At 36.3% G+C, this 21,010-nt stretch overlaps 1 protein-coding gene across 2 annotated transcripts in view; it reads left to right on the plus strand.

Annotated features, from left to right (window-relative positions):
• Nucleotides 1-922: 922 nt before the first annotated feature.
• The window catches only part of CASC1 (cancer susceptibility 1), a 45,705-nt gene continuing 25,617 nt past the window's right edge, over nucleotides 923-21,010 (plus strand). The window contains exons 1-6 of one of the 2 annotated variants that reach the window (XM_029953648.1): nucleotides 923-1,014; nucleotides 2,981-3,082; nucleotides 3,932-4,069; nucleotides 10,063-10,209; nucleotides 12,664-12,767; nucleotides 14,623-14,929. In XM_029953648.1, the coding sequence (XP_029809508.1) occupies nucleotides 955-1,014; nucleotides 2,981-3,082; nucleotides 3,932-4,069; nucleotides 10,063-10,209; nucleotides 12,664-12,767; nucleotides 14,623-14,929 (858 nt within the window). In that variant the 5' untranslated portion in view covers nucleotides 923-954. The remainder of the gene's footprint in view (nucleotides 1,015-2,980; nucleotides 3,083-3,931; nucleotides 4,070-10,062; nucleotides 10,210-12,663; nucleotides 12,768-14,622; nucleotides 14,930-21,010) is intronic. The other variant, XM_029953647.1, reaches the window with a different exon arrangement.

A 21,010-nucleotide genomic window follows, 5' to 3' on the forward strand; every position in this document is an offset into this window, starting at 1 on the left:
TGGGATGGGGCCCCAGATCAAGCTCCACATATAGGGTGGAGCCTGCTTCAGGTTCTCCCTCTTCCTCTCTCTCTGCCCATCCACTGCTTGTGCTCTCTAAATAAGCAAACAAACAAACAAATACTTTTTTTTTAAAAGAACGTGTGTGGATTCAAATTCAGGTATTAAAAGTCTGTCCTCAGGTTCCATGTTGATTCTTTTTATATACAATCATTTTTAAATCCTTTTTAGGTAGCTTGTGATAAGAATATAGATCTAGAATTTGGGGAAAGTTTTATTATATTAATCTCATATTCTTCAACCTATCTTTCATTTTTTGCTTTTAATAGTGAAAGCAAGAGAAGATTAAGCTAATTTTTCTGGAGGTGCCTGGGTGGCTTAGTCAGTTAAGCATCTGACTCTTGATTTCAACCTCACAATTTGTGAAACTGACTCTGTTGGGCTCTGAGCTGACAGGACGGAGCCTGCTTGGGATTCTCTCTCTCCCTCTCTCTCTCTCTGCCCCTCCCCTGCTTACATGTGTGAGTATTTTCTCTCTCTAAAAATAAGTAAATAAACTTAGAAAATATGGTAATTGCTTCTGATGTAGATATGAGAAAGTTATGGAAATCTCCTGAAGATCTTACCTCTCCTTAATTACCCATGATAGTTCTGTCATTTTTTTTTATTGGTTAAAATTATTATTGGATTGCTATAAACTTTTTTGGGAAGAGAAATGGCCTATTTTTTTGGCCAGAAAATTTGAGTCATGTTACTTTTTTGAAAGAAATTCAGCATTTGTCTTATTTCTACCACATAATATAGGCTGTAAGATCTAAAAATATTTCACCATCATTATATCTTGAAAATATTTTAAGTAACTTTAAGGTCTTAAAATTAGATTGATTTAATCTTGAGAAAAAAATTGATTTTGGTTCTTTAGAGGAAGCCCGTGTGAAACATGAAAAAGAAGAAATGGAAAGACTTGAAAGACAACGGATTGACAGAGAAAAATGGCAACAACTTGAAGCAAAAGTATGTAAACATTAGTAATTATTAATGAAGACAACCTTGGTAGCTATCAGATCTGTTTGGCCATTTAATGTCATTCTCCCCCATACCCACCACTAATATTTAGGCCTATATAAACTGTATTAACTCCTTTAATCCTACCATAAAGAAGTGAAATTATTACCCATATTTCACAGAGAAGGAAATTGAGGAACAGGGAAAGTAGGCAGTTAATAAGTTGCAGAGCCAAGGTATAGACATGAGCAGTCTTGCTTCAGAGCCCCTGCTTGCAAGCATTAAGTTATTCTTCTCAATCTGTTTTATAGATAAACAGGGGCCCCCTCCTCCAAAACTCAACTTCTACCTCTCCTATTTTAGTTTTATTTCTCTTTTTTACCAGAATTTTTAAGATCAGTAGTTCTGAAACATTTTGATCTCAAGACAAACCTCATAACTATTAAAAATTGAAGACCCCCCACAAGGAGATTTATTTATGTAGGTTATATCTCTACTTACCATATTAGAAACTCAAACTGAGAAATTTTAAGACATATTAATAGACATTAAATATTATATAAACATTAATAAAAATAAGTAAATACATTAACATATTTTAAGAAAAAACTTCATATAATTATATATTATTGAGTTATAATTGGCATATAACATTGTATTAGTTTCAGGTATACAACATTCAATATTTGTATATATTATGAAATGATTATTCCAATAAGCCTAGTTAACATCACCACACATTATATATTTTTTTAATTAGGGAAATAAGTGGCATTATTTATATTTTTAAAGTCTCTTTGATGTTAGACTTAACAAAAGACCACTGGATTCTCATATCTACTTCAGTATTCTGTCTGTTACAATGTGTTGTTTTTATCAAAGTGTTTGAAGATAATCTGGCCTCACACACATTCATAGTTGGAAAAAGAGGAATATTGTAATAGGCTTTCAGATAATTGTGGATATTCTTTTTTATTCTATACCAAAGCTCAGTAAGCCATAGTCTCTTAATATGGAATCTGAAGTTTTCTTACTGTTATACTAAAACATTGATCTCTCTTACACTTTAAATTGATCTTGTAGCCGTGTATGATTTTGAAATGCCGTGCTTTGGTTGCTTGGAAAAATTTGGTTCACTGCATTATTTCCTTCCAAATGTTGACACATTTTTGTTAGTATTTATAAAAAATAACATAGATGAATGTCTTCTTTAATCAGATCAGAAAGGTTTTTAAAGACCAAGAAAATGCCAAGCTCACAGTGGTAGATAGAAATTTTTTAAAAATTTGCATTTTTATTTGAAAGCTTGAATTTTATTATTGGTAACAAATACTTTTAAATCTTTCCTGGAAGTGACATACTCAGTTCATTCATTTTTGAGAGTGTCTGCCAAACTACTCAAATAATCCTGCAAGCGATTTCTCAAGACTGCCTTCTTTGATGTGCAGCTGAAGCATGTTAGGCATACTTTGCATTTTATCACACAGAACAGTCAAAAGACATATACTGAAGGGTTGACATTTAATTAAATTAATAATTTTCACTTCCTTAGGTCATTCTTATGTGAAACTTGCTACCACCCCAAGCCCCCCAAAGAATATGACCCCTAGTATAGCTTATGCCTTGATTTGTGCTGAGATTCCAGCAATTTTATACCATTTTGCACCATTAGTAGAAATGTATACACTGCAAAAGAGGCAAATACTGCTTCAGTATTATTAGGAAGACACATTTGACCTCACAGACCCCTCAAGAGTCCAGGGGCCCACCAAGAGTCTGCAGATAACTTGCACACCACAGTTTCAGAGGAAACCTTGTGGAAATACCAGTTACATTCAAACTAACTTTAGTGCTCATTTTGAAACTAAGTATTTTGCCAAGTAAAGTTTAGATGCTACATGTGAAACGTAAAGCTAAAATTAAAGAGCCAGCTAAAATTAAAGAGCCGACCAATGAGTCTATCCCTGTGCAACAGGATCTAGAAAGGAGGAATGAAGAACTTGAAGAGCTTTATTTATTAGAGGGGTGTTTTCCTGAAGCAGAGAAGTTGAAACAAGATACTAGATGGCTTTCTCAGGTAAGATTGATTTTTTGTGTGTGTGCCACAAGACGGAATTATACTCTGATAACCTTTTTAATCCCCCCAGACTTTTAATTTGTCTGTAAAACATCTCTAGTTTGACAAATCTCTCATATTGCACATAGCAAAGTAAATTCACATAGCTTTGTAGAAAACTATTGTCAATAATAAGACTCTTGAAATTTTTGTATCTTTTGACTCTGATTTAATTTGGGGGAATCGATAGTGAGAAAATTATTCTAAATTAAAATAGAAAACTTTGAGTCCAAGGTAATCTAGCATTGCTTGAAACAGTGTAACTTTGGAAACAATAAAGGTTCTTATAAGGAGAAGAAAAAAATTGTAATATTATGGCAAAAGGTTACTGTAGTATAATTTTAAGCAAAAACTTGTAAGTACAATATGATTACAAGTGTAGATGTTTCATAGACTGCAAAATGAATGGAAGAGCTCATACTAAAATGATAGTGGTGATTAACAAGTAGTAATAATTTGGAAAAGAAACCCACAAAAAAACAGTAATAATTTGGTAAGTAGAAATTAGCCCGTGTTGGCTTTTATAAATATAAGAGTTATATGATTAGAGAGGAAAGCAAAATAAAACCAACTCATAAATACTGTTTTAAAAATATGATAATTACTAGAATTGCTATTTATTTGAACTATTGAGACTTATAAATTATTTGATGAAGAAAATTTATTTTAGAGATATTTCAAGTAGGCCGTTAAAGTCATAGTGTTTTTTGCCTAAATTGGGAAAACTAGGTAATGAGAACTGATCCTTTAAAAGTTATTTAATCTTTGCATTTTCATCATTGTGACCCTCCCAATATTTTTATTCTACAGTGGAATCACTACATTCAATGTGATGGGAGTCCTGATCCTTCAATAGCCCCAGAAATTAACACTTTCATTAGTTTGTGGAAAGAGGAAACAAATGAGACTTTAGAGGACGTGATTGCAAAGAGTAAACTAGTGCTAAATGTAGGTACTGGAGTATTACTCTATAATTTAAAATTATTTGAGTTACAAACTGTCTGGTATCGACCCCCAAATAGAAGTAAATTAAATAAATATATATTTGTATTTGCCAATTAAGAACACTACTGCTTGTTTGGATGTTGAGAAAAATACTTGTTAACCTTTTTATTTTTTTATTTTTACAACTCCTATTTTTATTTTTTATCCTTGCCACCTGAGATAATGTCAACATAACATAAATATGAAATATTACGTGTGTCTAATCCATGTGGGGGAAAAATCAAGTTGCATCCATTTATGTAGATAACTTGGGAAAGTGCGTGATTTTATCTTAAGTTGAAATTTTCCACTATTCAGTGAATCACTACACATACTTCTCTGTGTCAGCTATGTGCGAGGCACCTACTCTTTTAGGCATAAAAGAACAAAGATGAATAAGAATATCCTACCTTCAGGGCGCCTGGGTGGCTCAGTCGGCTGAGTGATCAGACTTCAGCTCAGGTCATGATCTCAAGGTTTATGAGTTCAAGCCCTGCATCAGGCTCTGTGCTGACAGCTTAGAGCCTGGAGCCTGCTTCGGATCCTGTGTGTGTGTGTGTGTGTGTGTGTGTGTGTGTGTGTGTGTGTGTGTGTGTCTGTCTGTGTGTCTCTGCCTCTTTCCTGCTCATGCTTTGTCTGTCTGTCTTTCTCTCTCTCAAAAAATAAATAAACATTTAAAGAATATCCTACCGTCTTCTTCTGCAAACAGATTGGATAGGCTATGCTGAGGAACTACCACATTATAATGCTAAAAAAATGTTTTAATGATACTTAAATTCATTTCCCATTTCAAAGAAAGTCAGGGAAAATCTTGGAGGCCATAAAACAATTCAGAAAAATGGTCAAGTCTCAAATTAGTGGCTTCCCAGAGATGCCACTTTCCCAGAGACTTCTTTTTCTGTTAAGTGTTGGGTTAGCATTGGTTTAAAGGACCATCGGGAAGCAAAGCCTAAGGTACATGCAAGGTGGCAGGTTGGATCAGAAACTCCTTAAATGACTGAGAGCCTCAAAAAGCTATTGTGGATAATAGGGAAAATACCTGCTCTGCAAAGGGAGATGATAAGAACTTGTTTGGCTCATCTTTAGCTTAGCGAAGGGAAACAAAAATCAATTCTACTGAGAAATCTTTTTTTTTTAAATTTTTTAAACATTTATTTTTGAGATAGAGGCAGAGCATGAGCAGGGGAGGGGCAGAGAGAAGGGAGACACAAAATCTGAAACAGGATCTGAGCTGTCAGCACAGAGCCTGATGTGGGGCTCAAACCCACGAACCGTGAGATCATGACCTGAGCCGAAGTCGGATACCCAACTGACTGAGACATCCAGGTGCCCCTCTACTGAGAATTCTTAATCACAAGTGAATCAGAAGTTGTATTGGATGAATTTACCAGAATATAGCACACAGAAAGAGATAAAGAGATGGAAAATATTAATGAGCAGTTAATGGATATGTATGGTAGAGTAAAAGGGGCTAAAATGCATCGGGAAGGAGTACCAGATGGAGTTGCAGATGACTGAGGGAATGACAATATTCAAAGAGAAAATGACTGACATCTTTCCAGAATTGAGGAAAGATCCAAACTCTCAGAATCAGGAAACCCAACAAATCCCATTAGGATGAATAGAAAGAAACCCAAACTAGGCACACTTACATAATAGTAGGAACTAGAAAGAATTCACTGCTTGTGGTCCTATTACCCTCTAATGCTTTTTGTTACAGTTCCTCACTGCAGTTTTGTGCTTCTCATCACTGTGGTTTACTTCTACATGTTGTTATAAGATGTTACGCTCATAACATGCTTTGCTTATTTGATGTGGATAGCTTATGAGATCCATTTTGCGTATGAAGAGAGAAACTGTGACTTGCTCAGAGTCTCCTATGAGATTTTAGATGGGCCTTACTCTGACTTTCAAAGGCTGCCAAGCCTCATGCCCACTGGGAGGTATTGGGACGCCAGGGGATTCATCGCGCAGTGTACCTGCAGTCGCACACCCTCTCTGCAGCTGCCATGCCAGGAACCCAGTGCTCTGCAGTAGCCGGGAGAGAGTGGGGAGTGGCCCTGGAGTTCACTAGTGGCCGAGCTGGCAGTGAAATCTTCCTGTTATGGGAGTGACTTACAGCAGTAGAAGTAAGAAAGAGAAAAATGAGGAAAGGGTAAGTAAAATAAAATAGTGGACAGGAGAGGAGGATGATCATAGCAACAGGAAACTAAAGCAGGCAGCACCTGAGGAACAGAAAGAGTTGGTTAGCAGTGACCCCATGGTAAACACCAAGTTCCAAATTGCCAAATGTATTTATTTGGCCAGCTCTTATAGAATACTTACCATTCCAGGCTTTACAAATAGTAACTTGCTGAATTCTTATAATAACCCTAGGAGTTAGGCACCATTATTCTCATTTTACAAATGAAGTAGGCACAGTGATGCATGAAGGCACAAAGGTGTTACATAACTTGCCCAAGTCCACACTGCCAGTAAGAGGTGGCTAGAATCGAAGCCCTGCATGTGGGCTTAAGTCCATACTGCCCTACACCACAATGCCGTCTCCCTTAATTTAGAAATTTTCTAGGTACTGTCTGTGTCACTGTTCAAAACTAAATCCGCAGGTGCCTGGGTGGCTCTGTCGGTGAAACGTCTGACTTCAGCTCAGGTCAGATCTCACATTCATGGGTTCAAGCCCCACATCGGGCTCTGTGCTGACAGCTCAGAGGCTGGAGCCTGCTTCGGATTCTGTGTCTCTTTCTCTCTCTGCCCCTCCTCTCCTCATGCTCTGTCTCTCTCTCTCAAAAATAAATACTAAAAAAAAAACCCCTAAATCCTGCCACTTATTTGTTGCTCCTTGATCATGCTGTGCTTCAGTTTCTCCCCACACTTTAAGTATCTCCACTCTCTTCTTGATTAGATTGTTTCTGGGAAGTTAAATGTAATTCTTCATTTTGTTCCTTTAAAGGTAAGGTGTTTTTGCCTCTGGCTTCTGTCGAGAGTTTTTATCTTTGATTGTCTATAGTTGGAAAATGGTGTAAGTGTAGTTTTCTAGGGCATTTATCCCGTTTGGCGTTCTCTGAGCTTCCTGAACCAGTCAGCATTTGGCATCTGACATTCATTTAGGGAAATTCTGTTATTTCAAATATTTCTTCTGCTCTTTTCTCTCTCTCTTCTCCTTCTGGTATTCCCATTATATGTGTGCTGTACTTTTTATAGTTGTCTCACAGTCCTTGGATATTTTGTTCTATTAAAAAAAATTTTTTTTTCAGTTTTTATTGTCTTTGACTTTTGGTTGCCAAGGATTCTATTGATATGTCCTGTAGCCCAGAGATTCTTTCCTCTGCTGAGTCCAGTCTGCTAATAAGCCCACCAAAGGCATTTATTCATTTCTAGCTGGTTCTTCCTTAGGCGTTCTTACGTTGCCCATGTATTTGTGCCTACTGCCTGCTTTATCCAGTAGAGCCCTTAGCATATCAATCATAGGTGTTTTAAATTCTTGGTCTGATAATTCAACATCCCTGCCATGTGTGGTTCTATTGCTTGCTTTGTCTTCAAATTGTGGTTTTTGCCTTTTGGTATGACTTGTAATCTCCTGATAGCTGGACATGATGTATTGAGTGAATGGGAGTGGTATGAAATAGGGCTTTAGTAATATGGCTGCGAGGTGGGGTTGGGGAGGGGAAGAATCCTATAGTCCTGCAGTTAGGTCTTGGTCTTTTAATAAGCCTGTGTCTCTGCATGATGAACTTCACAAGTGTTTTTAATTTTTTTTTTAATTCCTCTCAGGTGGGAGGGGATGGCTAGGGCTAGCTGGAGTTGTCTATTCCTTCCCCCAGGGGGAGTGAGGCCATGATAAAACTACCAGAGATTAGGCTCCAGTTAATCAGTTTCACCTAAAATCAGGCCTTGTTAAGGACAGAGTACTCTGGTGTATTTCAAAACCGTTCCTTTTCTCTTCCCTCTGCCGGAAATAGGAAGGGATCCTACTCCCATATTTATTGTGAGAACCTGGTGGAGCCTGTGGGGGTAAATCTCAGTATTGTGGGCTCTCCTCCTTCCATGACTGTGTTCTCCTGGAGTTTTTCACTCTCAAGAGTTGTCCACACTAAGCCTCCAGTAATTTGTCATTTGCAGTTCAGATGTCCTTATCTGGCACTGGTGTCTGCAGTGGCTTTTGTTCCTGAATGTACTGGGGTAAGCTAACTCCCTCTATTCACTTATAGGTCTTTCCAGTCTTGAGGTCAGGCGTTTGCCCAGCCTCCTCCTTTCTTGTTGGTCAAAGAAGAGTTGTTGATTTTTCAGTCTCTTGAGGTTTGTACTTGCTATTGGGAAGGAATGGAGTCTTCTAAACTCCTTACTGGTAGAATCAGACTGCCTCAGTTTCCTTATCTATAAAAATAGGCATAGGGGCAAAATAGTTAAGGAGGAGGGAGGCAAACCAGAAGAGACTCTTAAATACTGAGAACAAACTGAGGATTAATGGGGGTGGGGGAGAGGGGAAAATGAGTGATAGGCATGGAGGAGGGCACTTGTTGGGTGTTATATGGAAACCAACTTGACAGTCTGTTGAGCGTCTGACTTCAGCTCAGGTCATGATCTCATGGTTCATGGGTTCGAGCCCCATGTCAGGCTCTGTGCTGACCGCTCAGAGCCTGGAGTCTTCTTCAGATTCTGTGTTTCCCTCTCTCTCTGCCCCTCCCTCATCTGTGGACTGTGTCACTCTGTCTCTCAAAAATAAGTAAATGTAAAAAAATTGTTTTAATAAAAAATAGGCAGAATAACAGTATCTACCTCATAGAGGTATGATGATAGAATGAATTAAAACATAAACATTTAGAACAGTTCCTGGCACAAAGGAAGTGTAAGAGGGGAAATTCTTCTATCCTTTAAAATCTTCCAGCTGGACTGAGAATTCAATTCACACGAGACAGATTAATAGAAAAAAAACCCCAGAATTTTATTACATGCACATGGAGACCCATTAATGAAATTGAGACCCAAAGAAATGACCGAGGGAGGCAGTTTTTATACATTTTAGATAAAGAGAATAGATTTGTGAGAAATTTACAAGATAAGGAAAATAGGTGTTTGTGAGCTTTCATTAATAAAGAATTCTAAGTGGAGTTTGGTCTGAGGTGGTAGATCAGTAAAAAAAAAAAGTAACGAGGTTTATTTCTACAGTTTTCTTGACTTTAAAGTTCCTATCTCTGATGATAAAGGGGTCTTTTTACCTATAAGTACAGGGATCGTATTTTTCATATGGAAGATTTGTTTCCTGCTCTCAGGAGACAGAGGAGGGTCCGAGTGTCTTTACACTGGTTGTTTCTCAAGCAGCTTTAATTCAAAATGATCAGTATGCCATCGTGGTACATTTGGGGTGGTCTGCCTTGGGCACCTATGTAAACATTCACATTCACTATATATTAGTAACTGTCTGCTCCTCCACCTTCTTCTCCTTCTCCTCCTCATTATTGTTTGCTTGTTTTTAATTTTTTAGGTGTTTGTTTATTTTGGGGAGAGACAGAGGGCAAGTGGGGGAGGGGCAAAGAGAGAGGGAGACACGGAATCCGAAGCACGCTCCTGGCTCTTAGCTGTCAGCGCAGAGCGCAACACCGGGCTCAAACTCAAACCGTAAGATGGTGAACCAAAGTTGGGCACTAACCGATTGAGCCACCCAGGTGCCCCTCCTCATCATTATTGTCATATCACTATTTCTGTTGTTCATTGTCTTCAGTATCCAAACTGTGCCTCCCTATTAACATGCCAACAGTTAAGAATTCTTATAATGGACTATCGGGAAGAAATATTTTTGTTTTTCCATGATTTTAAGTAATACAATAAAGGGATTTTTAAATGTTTTACTGATGATATGATGTGTTTGTCATTTCTAAAGTGATAGAACATTTGTCAGAAGTTAAGGAGAGGGAATTTATTTTTATAGTAAATTTTTACTTTATGTTTTTACTTTATAGTTAATTGAGAAATTGAGATTACTTTTATTGCAAATGCCATCATACGGCCTGGAAGATAAAACTATAAAACAATACCAAGGATCAATTCTAGAACTGCAGGAGCTCCTTCATCTTAAGTTTAACACAGCCACAGAAATACTTCTCAGAGTAAGTGTGATAATTTTACCCAATTATTTTATAATTATTAGTAATCTAGATTAGTTTAAGAGAAAAACTTTATGCTGTATAATAAAAAATCCGGTATTTTTTAAATTAAAAGGCAATGGAAAAGTAAGTAGAATAATATAAGGCACATATATTTATCCAGATGTAACAACCATAAACATTTCTTGTTTTTAAATTTTTTATTTATTTTTTGAGAGAGAGAGAAAGTGGGGAGGGGCAAAGAGAGAGGAAGAGGGAAACCCTAAGCAGGCTCCACTCTGTGATGCAGGACTTGAACCCATGAGCTGTGAGATGATGACCTGAGCTGAAACCAAGAGTCAGACACCCAACCTACTGAGCCACCCAGGTGCCCCCAACCGTAAATATTTCTAAGGAAAAAAAACCATTATCAATGTAGTTAAAGTCCAGTTTTTTTCTTATACTTGCTAAGGTTTGGTAGGATCACTATGAAAATAAATTCATAAAGCATAATATATTAGATGGTCACTATTCTAGATAAATCAGTTGATAAAGATTATAATTATTGGTATTTTTCCCAAATATCTTGTTACTAATGATAATATCCAAGTAACTGTAAAATCATTATTCTACTTTAAAAATAATTCCATACTCTAATATCCAGTCCATATTTAAATTTGGGCTAATATCCCATGAATGTCTTCTCTAGCTGTTTTTGTTTTACTTTTGTTCTTTAAATCAGAAAACAGCCTAAGGTGACACCTTGTTTTGGGGTATTTTGGTTTATTTTGGTCTAGAACACAGTCCTCTGAATAGTGTTTGTAGCATATGTTCTAATTACAAAAAGAACTGCAAAGAAGGCTTAAACCTCACTAAATTTATTGTTAGTAATATTCATATTATAATTTTGGAAAAGCAAGGAAGTATATTATAATTATTAGTAATCTAGATTAGTTTAAGAGAAAAAATACAATATGTAAAAGAAAAGCAGATTAGGAAAGAAATACTGTAATGTTAAATTTGAAGTGGAAATATCCATATGAACCAGATTTCTTTTTCATCCTTAAAATGGAACCAAGTCTAACTGGGGTAAACAGCCAATTCCAGGTCTGGAGCAAGGAAAGTGAAAGATGAGTTTTGAGTTATCTTGTGCTAGATAGAAAGCAAATAAATACTCAGAGACTTTTGGAGTTGTATCCAAAGGGATACAAAGGGGCTCTCACTGGTCAAATTTGGAATAATTTGAATATCCAAAAGAACAGTCATAATTGATTATAACACATTGAGTAAAGAAAAATCCATGGGTCTAAAGTGATACTCCAAAAAGGATGGGGGACAGTGGGTTAAGGGGAAAGAAGAGTTCTTTATAGAAGAATGCCATCTTATAAATGTAGAAGGAATTGTCAGTTAGAAAGTTGCCATTTTTCAATTCCCAATTGTAATAAATGATAAGGATCATTTTCACCTAGATAATTAGGTGAAACGTTGTTGAAGAACCCATGATTCTCATAGTACCAAAGTATTAGGCCACAGATTACTTCTTGATTGGGGAAAAGTGTACTTTGTAACTGGGAGAATATGGGTATGTAACACCTTAACCAAGTGATCAAGTCCACAATGTTAATAGTGGGACATCATAGAGCTCCTGATAGGATGCAACATGAAGAACACAGCATAACTTCCAGTGCCTTCTTGCCAAAAATAATTAAACCTACCTACACCTAACTTCCAAAAAAAAAATTACAAAAAATAAAGGGAATAGAAGAGCAAGTTAAACAGTATTATGAGGAAACAAAAGTTCAATGTCACGGGGGAAGAACTGTGGGGGATCAATTACTTTTTAAAAATTAACAGTATTTTCAATCTCCAGTACTTCTAAGGTTTTACAATATGGCAACTAAAAACAATATTGACTTATTTGAGGCATTTAAGAGAGCTAATATGCATCAAGCTCTATTAGTTTGTTAAACATCCTTAAGAACATGCTTAAATTGTGCATTTAATGTTAGACATCAAGTGTTGGACTAATGAAACATGACTGATTCGGATTTAATAAACAGGATATTGTATTTTCTAAACTTGATAATGTTCAGAAATGAGCTAACTTTTGCAGTAGCATGATCTACATTTTAATAAGGTACAGATAAAGAAGCATGTGTATAGTTAAAATGAAAAGTTATGATAATGCTAAAATCAAAAAGGGTAACATAACAGTAATCCTGGGAATTCGGGAGCAATTTTAATCCTTAGACACGGTAAGAGAAACAGTGCAAAGGTGAAGCACATTTAATTAAGTAAGTTCATTTGTATTATTCAGAGAATTTTTTAAAACAGTTTTTTGTTAGTTTGATACTTTTGCCCAAATTACTCTTTCAAGTAATGAAGGGAATCTAACTTCTAAGTGATGAAATGACTCCTGTAAGTTGCATAATTTATGAGGCTTCTAATCTTTTATAATGTTTTTTTCTTCTGTTACAGCAAGCTAGTACATTAGTAGATCTGGACAGTGGAAATATGGAAAAAGTCATTCAAGATGAAAATGTTACTCTGTATGTGTGGGCAAACCTCAAGAAGAATCCAAGGTATTCCCATGGGTGCTACTGTAGGTCAAAAGACATTGGGAGTCACATCATGATGACCAGGCATATGTCTTTTGCATAATAGCATGGTATACTTGGATAAAACCTATGTTAGGAAGTCAGCCAGCTGGAGTTTGAATCACAGACCTGCCGTTTATTTACCTGAGGCAAGTTACTTAGCCTTCTTGAGCTTCATTATATCAATGGTCAAATGATGATTGTATTACTTCACTTAATAGGATTGGGTTGAAGATTAAATATTAATGTAAAGATCATAGCATGCTGTCTAGCACAAAAAAATGCTGAATAGATAAATGTGTTCCCCTTTTCTTTACCCACTTAATTCACACCCCCATCGGGTGGTAGGTGCTTTCTACATGGCAATCTAAAACCTTGAAAATCTTGTGAACTGTTTAAATAATACTTTAAAAATAGATTTTTAAGATATGTAAGTGATGTTTCCCCAATTATTTACAGCTAATAGCATCTTTATGAGAAATGAGAGTGATAATGATAAATTTATGATCACTTCTGCTATTTAATCTTTAACAGTTCAAATTAATTGAATTAGTATGACAGTGAGTTCTAGGGGAAAAAAATAGCAAAGTAAAAGTTAGGAGGCGTACGTTCTGGCCCCAGCTCTGAAAAGAATAGTCATATGATAGTGGAAAGAATTGGAGTTTAATTTTGATATTTCATAACAGGAATGAACAAAATACTTTCCAACTTACATTTGCTGTAAGATACTCTGATTTATGTTTTTAATTTTTTTATGTTTTATTTTTTGAGAGAGAGAGAGACAAAGAGAGAGAGAGACAATGTGAACAGGGTAGGGACAGAGAGAGAGAGGGAGAGACAGAATCCGAAGACAGTCTCCAGGCTCTGAGCTGGTTATAAACACAGAGCCCGATGCAGGGCTCAAACCGACAAACCATGAGATCATGACCTGAGCCAAAGTCGGACACTCAACTGACTGAGCCACCAGGTGCTCCAGACACTCTGTGATTTAAATCTAATGAAACAGTGTATTAATATCACCTTTTCCATTGTAAAATATGTTGTCTATAGAAATTACTCCATATTATTTTAAAAGAAGTAAAATGAATAGCCCTATATTAACTGCCCAGATTTAAGAAGAAAATTAGAAGAGAGTTAGATGGTGTCTTTTTACTAAGATAGTAAATAGTTTTATTTGATGATAATGAGAGGGACTTCAGGCATGATGAGTTTAAATGTTGTATCTGTTAAGTTTGAAGTATTTATGTAATATCAAAGTGCAACTGTGTGAAGGCACTGAAAAAAATCTGAGTTGGAGTCATCATATAGATCAGTACTTAACTTTTTTGGGAATCATAGACTCTTATGAACCTTATTATATACACTCATCATAAATAAGGACATTTTGGGACCTCTTATAGCCCTTTCATGGACTCTCTTCCATCTCGCTACCCCATCCCAGTACACATAGAACTCATGTTAAAAATGCCTGAAACCATAAGTAAGGATTGAGGCCATCAAAATAATATCTAAGGAGAGTAATAAAAGGAGAAAGAAAGAAGGCCTGGATAGAGAGCTGAGTAGTATCAACATTTAAGGGACAGTGAGGAAGAAGGCCATACAGGAGAAACAAGGAAGGACCTGCCTGAGATGGAAGAGATTGTGGGGTCATAGATCTCAAGAGAATGTTTTTGAGAAGAATAACACTAGCAACTGGGTCCAGGTGCTGCGCAGCAAGCAAGCATGGGTTGGGACTCAAAGCTGTGGCAAAATTAAAGTGGAGAGAAATCTTGCTTGGGTGTAAATTCTCAGCAGACTTCGTTTCCTATGGTCTCATCCTTTTTGTTAAAATCATTAACAGGTACAGAAGTGTCAGATTCTCTGAAACACAAATTGGATTTGAAATTCCAAGGATTTTAGCAACAAGTAACGTTGCTGTACGACTCCTGCATACTCACTATGACCATGTCACACCACTGCGCCCTGTTTCAACATCATTACAAGGACGAACTGCCACAGTAACCGACTTTGTCCAAGATAAAGTTAAGAATGTAGAAGCAGAAATCAGCAAAGAGCTCCAAGAAGAGTACAAACCTCTGGAATGTGAGTCTGTATCACTCCGTGAGGAAGGAACAGCAGTTGAGGAAGGTGATACTGCAGTACAAATGGTAGGACACATTTTTTTTAATGAATATATTTTTTTCTTCATGTAAACAATGTATTCGATTCCCTTGAAGCATTTTCAAGATTTTTTCACTACAACTAGAAATTGAAAGCCACTCTCTTGCCAATGGCTCAGGTTTGAATATACATATTTTCTTCTTGCCTTCTATTAATAGTCACTATTCATAATTGAGCCTGTTGTTTCAACATTCTAAAACTCAGCACAAGAATTGCTTCTTTTTATTCTAGGGATATGCCTGAACAGCTTTGAAGCAAATTTAATTTTTGTGAATTTTATTTCCAACTTACTTAAAGAAATTTGCCATTAAATGGAAGCTTGTCATAAATACTTTCATGAACTGAAGGATTATCTTACATTACTTTCTCAGCTTTTGGTTTTATAAGACAGAATTTTATAAAGTAAAATTGACTTTCTTAAACTGCTATACTCCTCTCTTAAAACTTGACATCTTTAGATATAATAATAACATATTTGGGCAATTTGCTAATCTTACTCCTTTAATTGTTTTCTACTCTATTTCTGGGATTTTTAAGTCACTTTTTATGTTAGAATTAATTATCTCTTAGAATTTTTCAGAACTCAGTGGCTTTTATGTTTGGCCATAAACAACCTGCATTTTAGGAAGGTCCAAAAATAGCAGATTTTCCTACAAGTACCTAAGACACAATGTCTATTGTTTTATTGGTTTATTTTCTTTAAACACGGAAAAGGGTTAAGAATTAGATTGAATACAAACTTGAAATCAGAATAGGAATTTATTAGATAGTCTAAGAACATATTTAGTTGAAAAATTCCATATTAAATATTACACCAGAATAAAAGATTATAAAGATTTTTTAGCAGTGTAGAGAATGGATATGACATGATCAGTACAAAGACTGGTACAAGCCTGTCAAAATTAAAAGGAATAGGGGAGGGCAACTCAGAAACTTGTACACAGCTGACATTTTAGAGAGGTGGGAAATGATTTGCTCTCCTAAATAAAACTTTTTTTATGTTTTTATTTTTGAGAGAGAGCGCGAGAGAGATCAAGAGAGCAAGAGAGACACATAGTGCGAGCAGGGGAGGAGCAGAGAAAGAGAGGGGAAGATACAGGATCGGAAGCAGGCTCCAGGTTTGGAGCAGTCAGCACAGAGCCTGACACTGGGCTCGAAGCCACGAACTGTGAGATCATGACCTGAGCTGAAGTCATTGTGTTGAACGGACTGAGCCACTCAGGCACCCCAGAAATAATTTGCTTTTTAAAACTTTTTCACTTAAAAAAATGTTCTTTGAGCAATCTTACAGCTTTTAAAATAAAAAAATAAAAAATATATATAGCTTTTAAAATAAAATCCTAAAGCTTAAAGAAGTAGCTTAGGTAGCATGGTAGCTTCACTAGAGTTCATATTTCCTGTTAGCCAGCCTTTCCTGAACATACGGGATGTTTCCCCTCCTCACCACCGTGAAGTTAGGCATGATCATGACTTGCCTTACCTAATAAGATGTGAGTGGGAGGGATATACTGATTTCTAAGGGTGGGAAAAATAAAGAGTGAGTAAATGGCCCTGGACTTGACATTGTTTAAATATGCAGTAAAATAAATAAATAAAGACCTATTAACTTAAAATTTGACAGGATTCGTGGTTGACCATTCAGAACCATTCGATGAAAAAAGTATTTTTTTTAAAAGATGTTTGATCTTGATCGGATTTAAAATATTGGATAATTTCTCTTCTCTAATGTTCCTTGATTATAATTAACATTTTATGAAAACCCATCAACATTTTATTCAAGAATTTCACATTATTTAAATATTTTAAAATTAGAAAATATAATTTGGTTACTTGAATTTACATGGCTAACACAATTCTTTCTTATGCACATGTCTTTGTTAAACGGGCCTCATGCAGTGATGATTTATTATGTTCTGTTAATGTTGGAAATAGTTATATATTAAAAATGTAACCAACTGGATGGCTTAGTTGGTTAAGCATCCAACTCTTCATTTCAGCTTAGTCATGATCTTGCAGTTCATGAGTTCAAGTCCTACATCAGGCTCTGTGCTGACAGCATGTGGAGCCTGGTTGAGACTGTCTTTCTTCCTCTCTCTCTGTCCTTCTTTCTGCTCATGTTTTTTTTTTAAATGTTTTATTTATTTTTGATACAGAGAGAGAGCATGAGAGGGGGAGGGGCAGAGAGAGAAGGAGACACAGAATCTGAAGCAGGCTCCAGGCTCTGAGCTAGCTGTCAGCACAGAGCCTGATGCGGGGCTCGAACCCACGAAAGTGAGATCTGACCTGAGCTGAAGTCGGAGGCTTAACCGACTGAGCCACCCAGGCGCCCCTCTGCTCATGTTTGAATGTACACACGTACTCTCTTGCTCTCTCGCTCTCTATCACATGCACAAAATAACATTTTTTAAATATGTAAGCATATAAATTCACTGAAATACTAGACAGTGAAATTATGTATTTTTCTCAAGGCCTGTCATTCATTAGAGACAGTAAGGAGTTATTTACAGTAAGGAGTACTTTCCTTTACCTTTACTTTCAGCTAGTGAGGTGGAGAGTACCAAACAGATTTCTTCAGCTCAAATGGTTCTCACCAATGTGTTTACATTTGGTTTTTCTATTATTATTTAATGTTTTACTGTACAATTTCAACTTCTAACTTACAGTATGCCAATGCCTAGTGTTGATAATGCCACAAAAGTAAACCCAGCAAAAGCATTCCGCCCAGTGGTAAAATGCATGTTTTATGGAATATTGAAGCTTCCTCAAATAAGTAGTCTAGGAACCCCAGAGTAAAGATCAGCAGGCAATTAGGGATATGGCAGAAACAATTTATTTTATGAAACCTCTCCACAGCCTGGGAAGCGTGGCCAACAATTGTGTGAATGCTGGATGGGGGAACCTAGCTGGAGGGAACTGTTGTCAGAGGATTTGAAAAGAGAAAATTGCCTGAAAGATGAGAATAACATTAACTCATTTACCACCCTGTTTCCAGGAACCAGAACTCTTCCCACACCCAACAGGCATGTGTGTAGATGCTTCTGCCCCAGTGCTCCGTCATCCTTCCAAAACTGAGAAAGTTCATATGAAGAGTGCTAAGGCAGAAGCGGAAGAACCCCGTAGTAATGGTTAAGTGTGCCAAGGCAGGAATTTCCTGTGCCGAGGGGTGAGGTGGGGTGAGGTGAGGTGGGGTGAGGTGGGGTGAGGTCAGGTCAGGTCAGGTCACGTGGGGGTGGGGTGGGTCACTGTGACTGCTTCCAGTAAGGAATCCCTCAGGCACTTGCTGTGCCATGCTGGGTACTAAAGGGAGAGGACAGACTTTTAACAGTTGTCAGCTGGACCTTCACTTGCCCCTAATTCTGAAAGGTGTAAACCACCTTTTGTAAGTGTGAGTAGCTTGCCAGGGGCAAAAATCACTGGTTTTATAAAGAAAATTAGCACCTCAAAGGAGGAGGTCAAAGATAATTCGGTGGAATTGATGTGGGGATGGGGGGAAGAGACTAAGAGAAATGGTAGAAAGAAGAGGTTCAAACTCTATATGAAGAAGTTCCAGAAATCAAGAAGGGTAAGAATGAGTTTAATATAATAATTGGCAGTGGGACAGCTGGATAAGATTTGAAATTTATATATATTTCACTCTTCAGACTTAAAAAATACAGATTAGTGTAGTTCGTTTTTATATTTAAAACTTTAATCAAGATTCAAAATGATAAAAATATGTGAGGAGAACATGTGAGGAGAGCATAGGGAAGTTATTTTATTATCTTTACTAAGGTCTTTCTTATTAGTGCGTTAAAATCAAGACCATGAAAGGAGAGTCACTGGATCCAAACATTAAAAAAAATTTTTAATGTTTATTTTTGAGAGAGAGAGCGTGCGTGCACAAGACTGCATGAGCAGGGGAGGGGCAGGGAGAAGGAGACTCCCAATCTGAAGCGGGCTCCAGGCTCTGAGCTGTCAGCACAGATCCCGATGGAGGGCCTGAACCCACAAACAGGGAGATCATGACCTCAGCTGAAGTTGGGTGCTTACCCCAGCCACCCAGGCCACCCTGGAAACAAACATTTGTATAGCTTAATAAACCTCACTATAAACAAATTTGAAAGCTCATGAAATGAAAAAACTAAACACATAAAACAAGGGGTTAGTATTTGAATCGAAAGAACTCTTAAAATTGGTAAGACAATTTCCTAATGTAAAATTAGGCAAAGGACTTGAGGAGGCAGAAGTGAGGAGTTTAACCATTTGAAAAATGAGAAGATACTGAATCAAATAAGTGATCAAATTAGAAGCAACATTATATCCTGTCTTCTCAGATTGAGCACTAGGGGAAGGACTCATTCTCGCATACTCTTTTTAGAAATGCAAATTTGTATAATCTTTCTGAAGGACAATTTGGCACATGTAAGTGTACCTATTAGTGATTGTTATTTTAGTACTTTGTTGTGAAATAATAGAACAAGTAAATAAAAATGTGCTACAGTGTTTATTGAGATTTTTTATAGTAGCAAATATAGTCCACAGATTAACTATCAGATAGTCGACAAATACTAGTAGTAATTCAAAATAATATCCATCTTATATACTTAAAAACTTTTATATACTTATAGATTTTATATACTTTTTAAAATTTTTTTAGATATGATTGACATACCTATTAGCTTCAAGTGTATAACATGATCTATTTGATATCTCTACTATGAAATAATTACCATGATAAATCTAGTAAACATCTATCATCATACATAGTTACAAATATTTTTTTCTTTCTCTCTTCAGTTTTCAAATACAAGAGACAGTATTATTACTCATAGTCACCATGCTGTACATTACATCCCCAGGACTTATTTCATAAAGGGAGTTTTGTACCTTTGAGCCATTTTTACCCATTCTACTCACTCTCCACCTTTGGTAACTGCCGGTCTCTTCTATGTGTTTATGAGTTTATTTTTGTTTTTGTTTAGCTTCTACGTATAAGAGAATCCAATATTTGTCTTTCTCTTTACATAATGCCTTCAAGATCCATGTATGTTGTCATAAATGGCAACATTTCCTTTTGTATGCTTAATGATATTCTATTGTGTATATACACCATATTTTCTTTATCCATTCATCTATCAGTGAACACTTAGTTTGCTTGTTGCGTTGTTATAAATAATCCTGTAGTAAACAAGGCAGAGGATATATTTTTTTAAGTTGGTGTTTTTATTTTCTTTGGATAAATACCCCAAAGTGGAATTAGTGGATCATACAGTCACATGGTAGTTCTATTTTTCATTATTTTGAGGAAGCTCCAGACTGTTTTCCTTAGTGGCTGCACCAATTTACATTCCCACCAACAGTGCATAGGGTTCTCTTTTCTCTACTTTCTTGTCAACCCTTGTTATTATCTTTTTGAAAATAACTACCTAACAGGTAAGAGGTGATATTTCATTGTGGTTTTGATTGGCATTTCTCGGTTGGTGGTGTTGAGTACCTTTTTATGTACCTGTTGGTCTATTTCATGTACCTAGATGTCTTCTTTAAGAAAATGTCTTTTGAGATCCTCTGCCCATTTTTATATTGGATTGTTTCTTGCTATTGAGTTATATAGATTCTTTATATATTTTGGATATTAACCCCTTATCAGTTATATGATTTGCAAATATTTTCTCCCATTTGGTAGGTTAGCTTTTCTTATTGAGTGTTTCTGCAGAAGCTTTTTAGTTTGATGTAATCTCAATTGTTCATATTTGCTTTTGTTGTCTTTGCTTTTGTGTCAAATCCAAAAAAATGTTACCAAGACCAACGTCAAGGAGTTTACCATCTATGTTTTCTTCTAGGAGTTTATGGTTTCAGGTCTTTAGTTCAGGTCTTTAATTCATTTGAGATCATTTTTTTGTATGATATAAAGTGCTCCAGTTTCATTCTTTTGCATGTGATTGGCCAGTTTTCCCAGCACCATTTATTAGAGACTATTCTCTCATTGTATATTCTCAGGTACTTTAGATAAATTAATTGACCAAATGTGCATGGGTTTACTTCTGGGCTCTCTATTCTGTTCCATTTATATATGTGTTTGTTTCATGCCA

The sequence above is a fragment of the Suricata suricatta genome, chromosome 10 (genome assembly GCF_006229205.1).
Source record: "Suricata suricatta isolate VVHF042 chromosome 10, meerkat_22Aug2017_6uvM2_HiC, whole genome shotgun sequence".
Lineage (NCBI taxonomy): Eukaryota > Metazoa > Chordata > Mammalia > Carnivora > Herpestidae > Suricata > Suricata suricatta.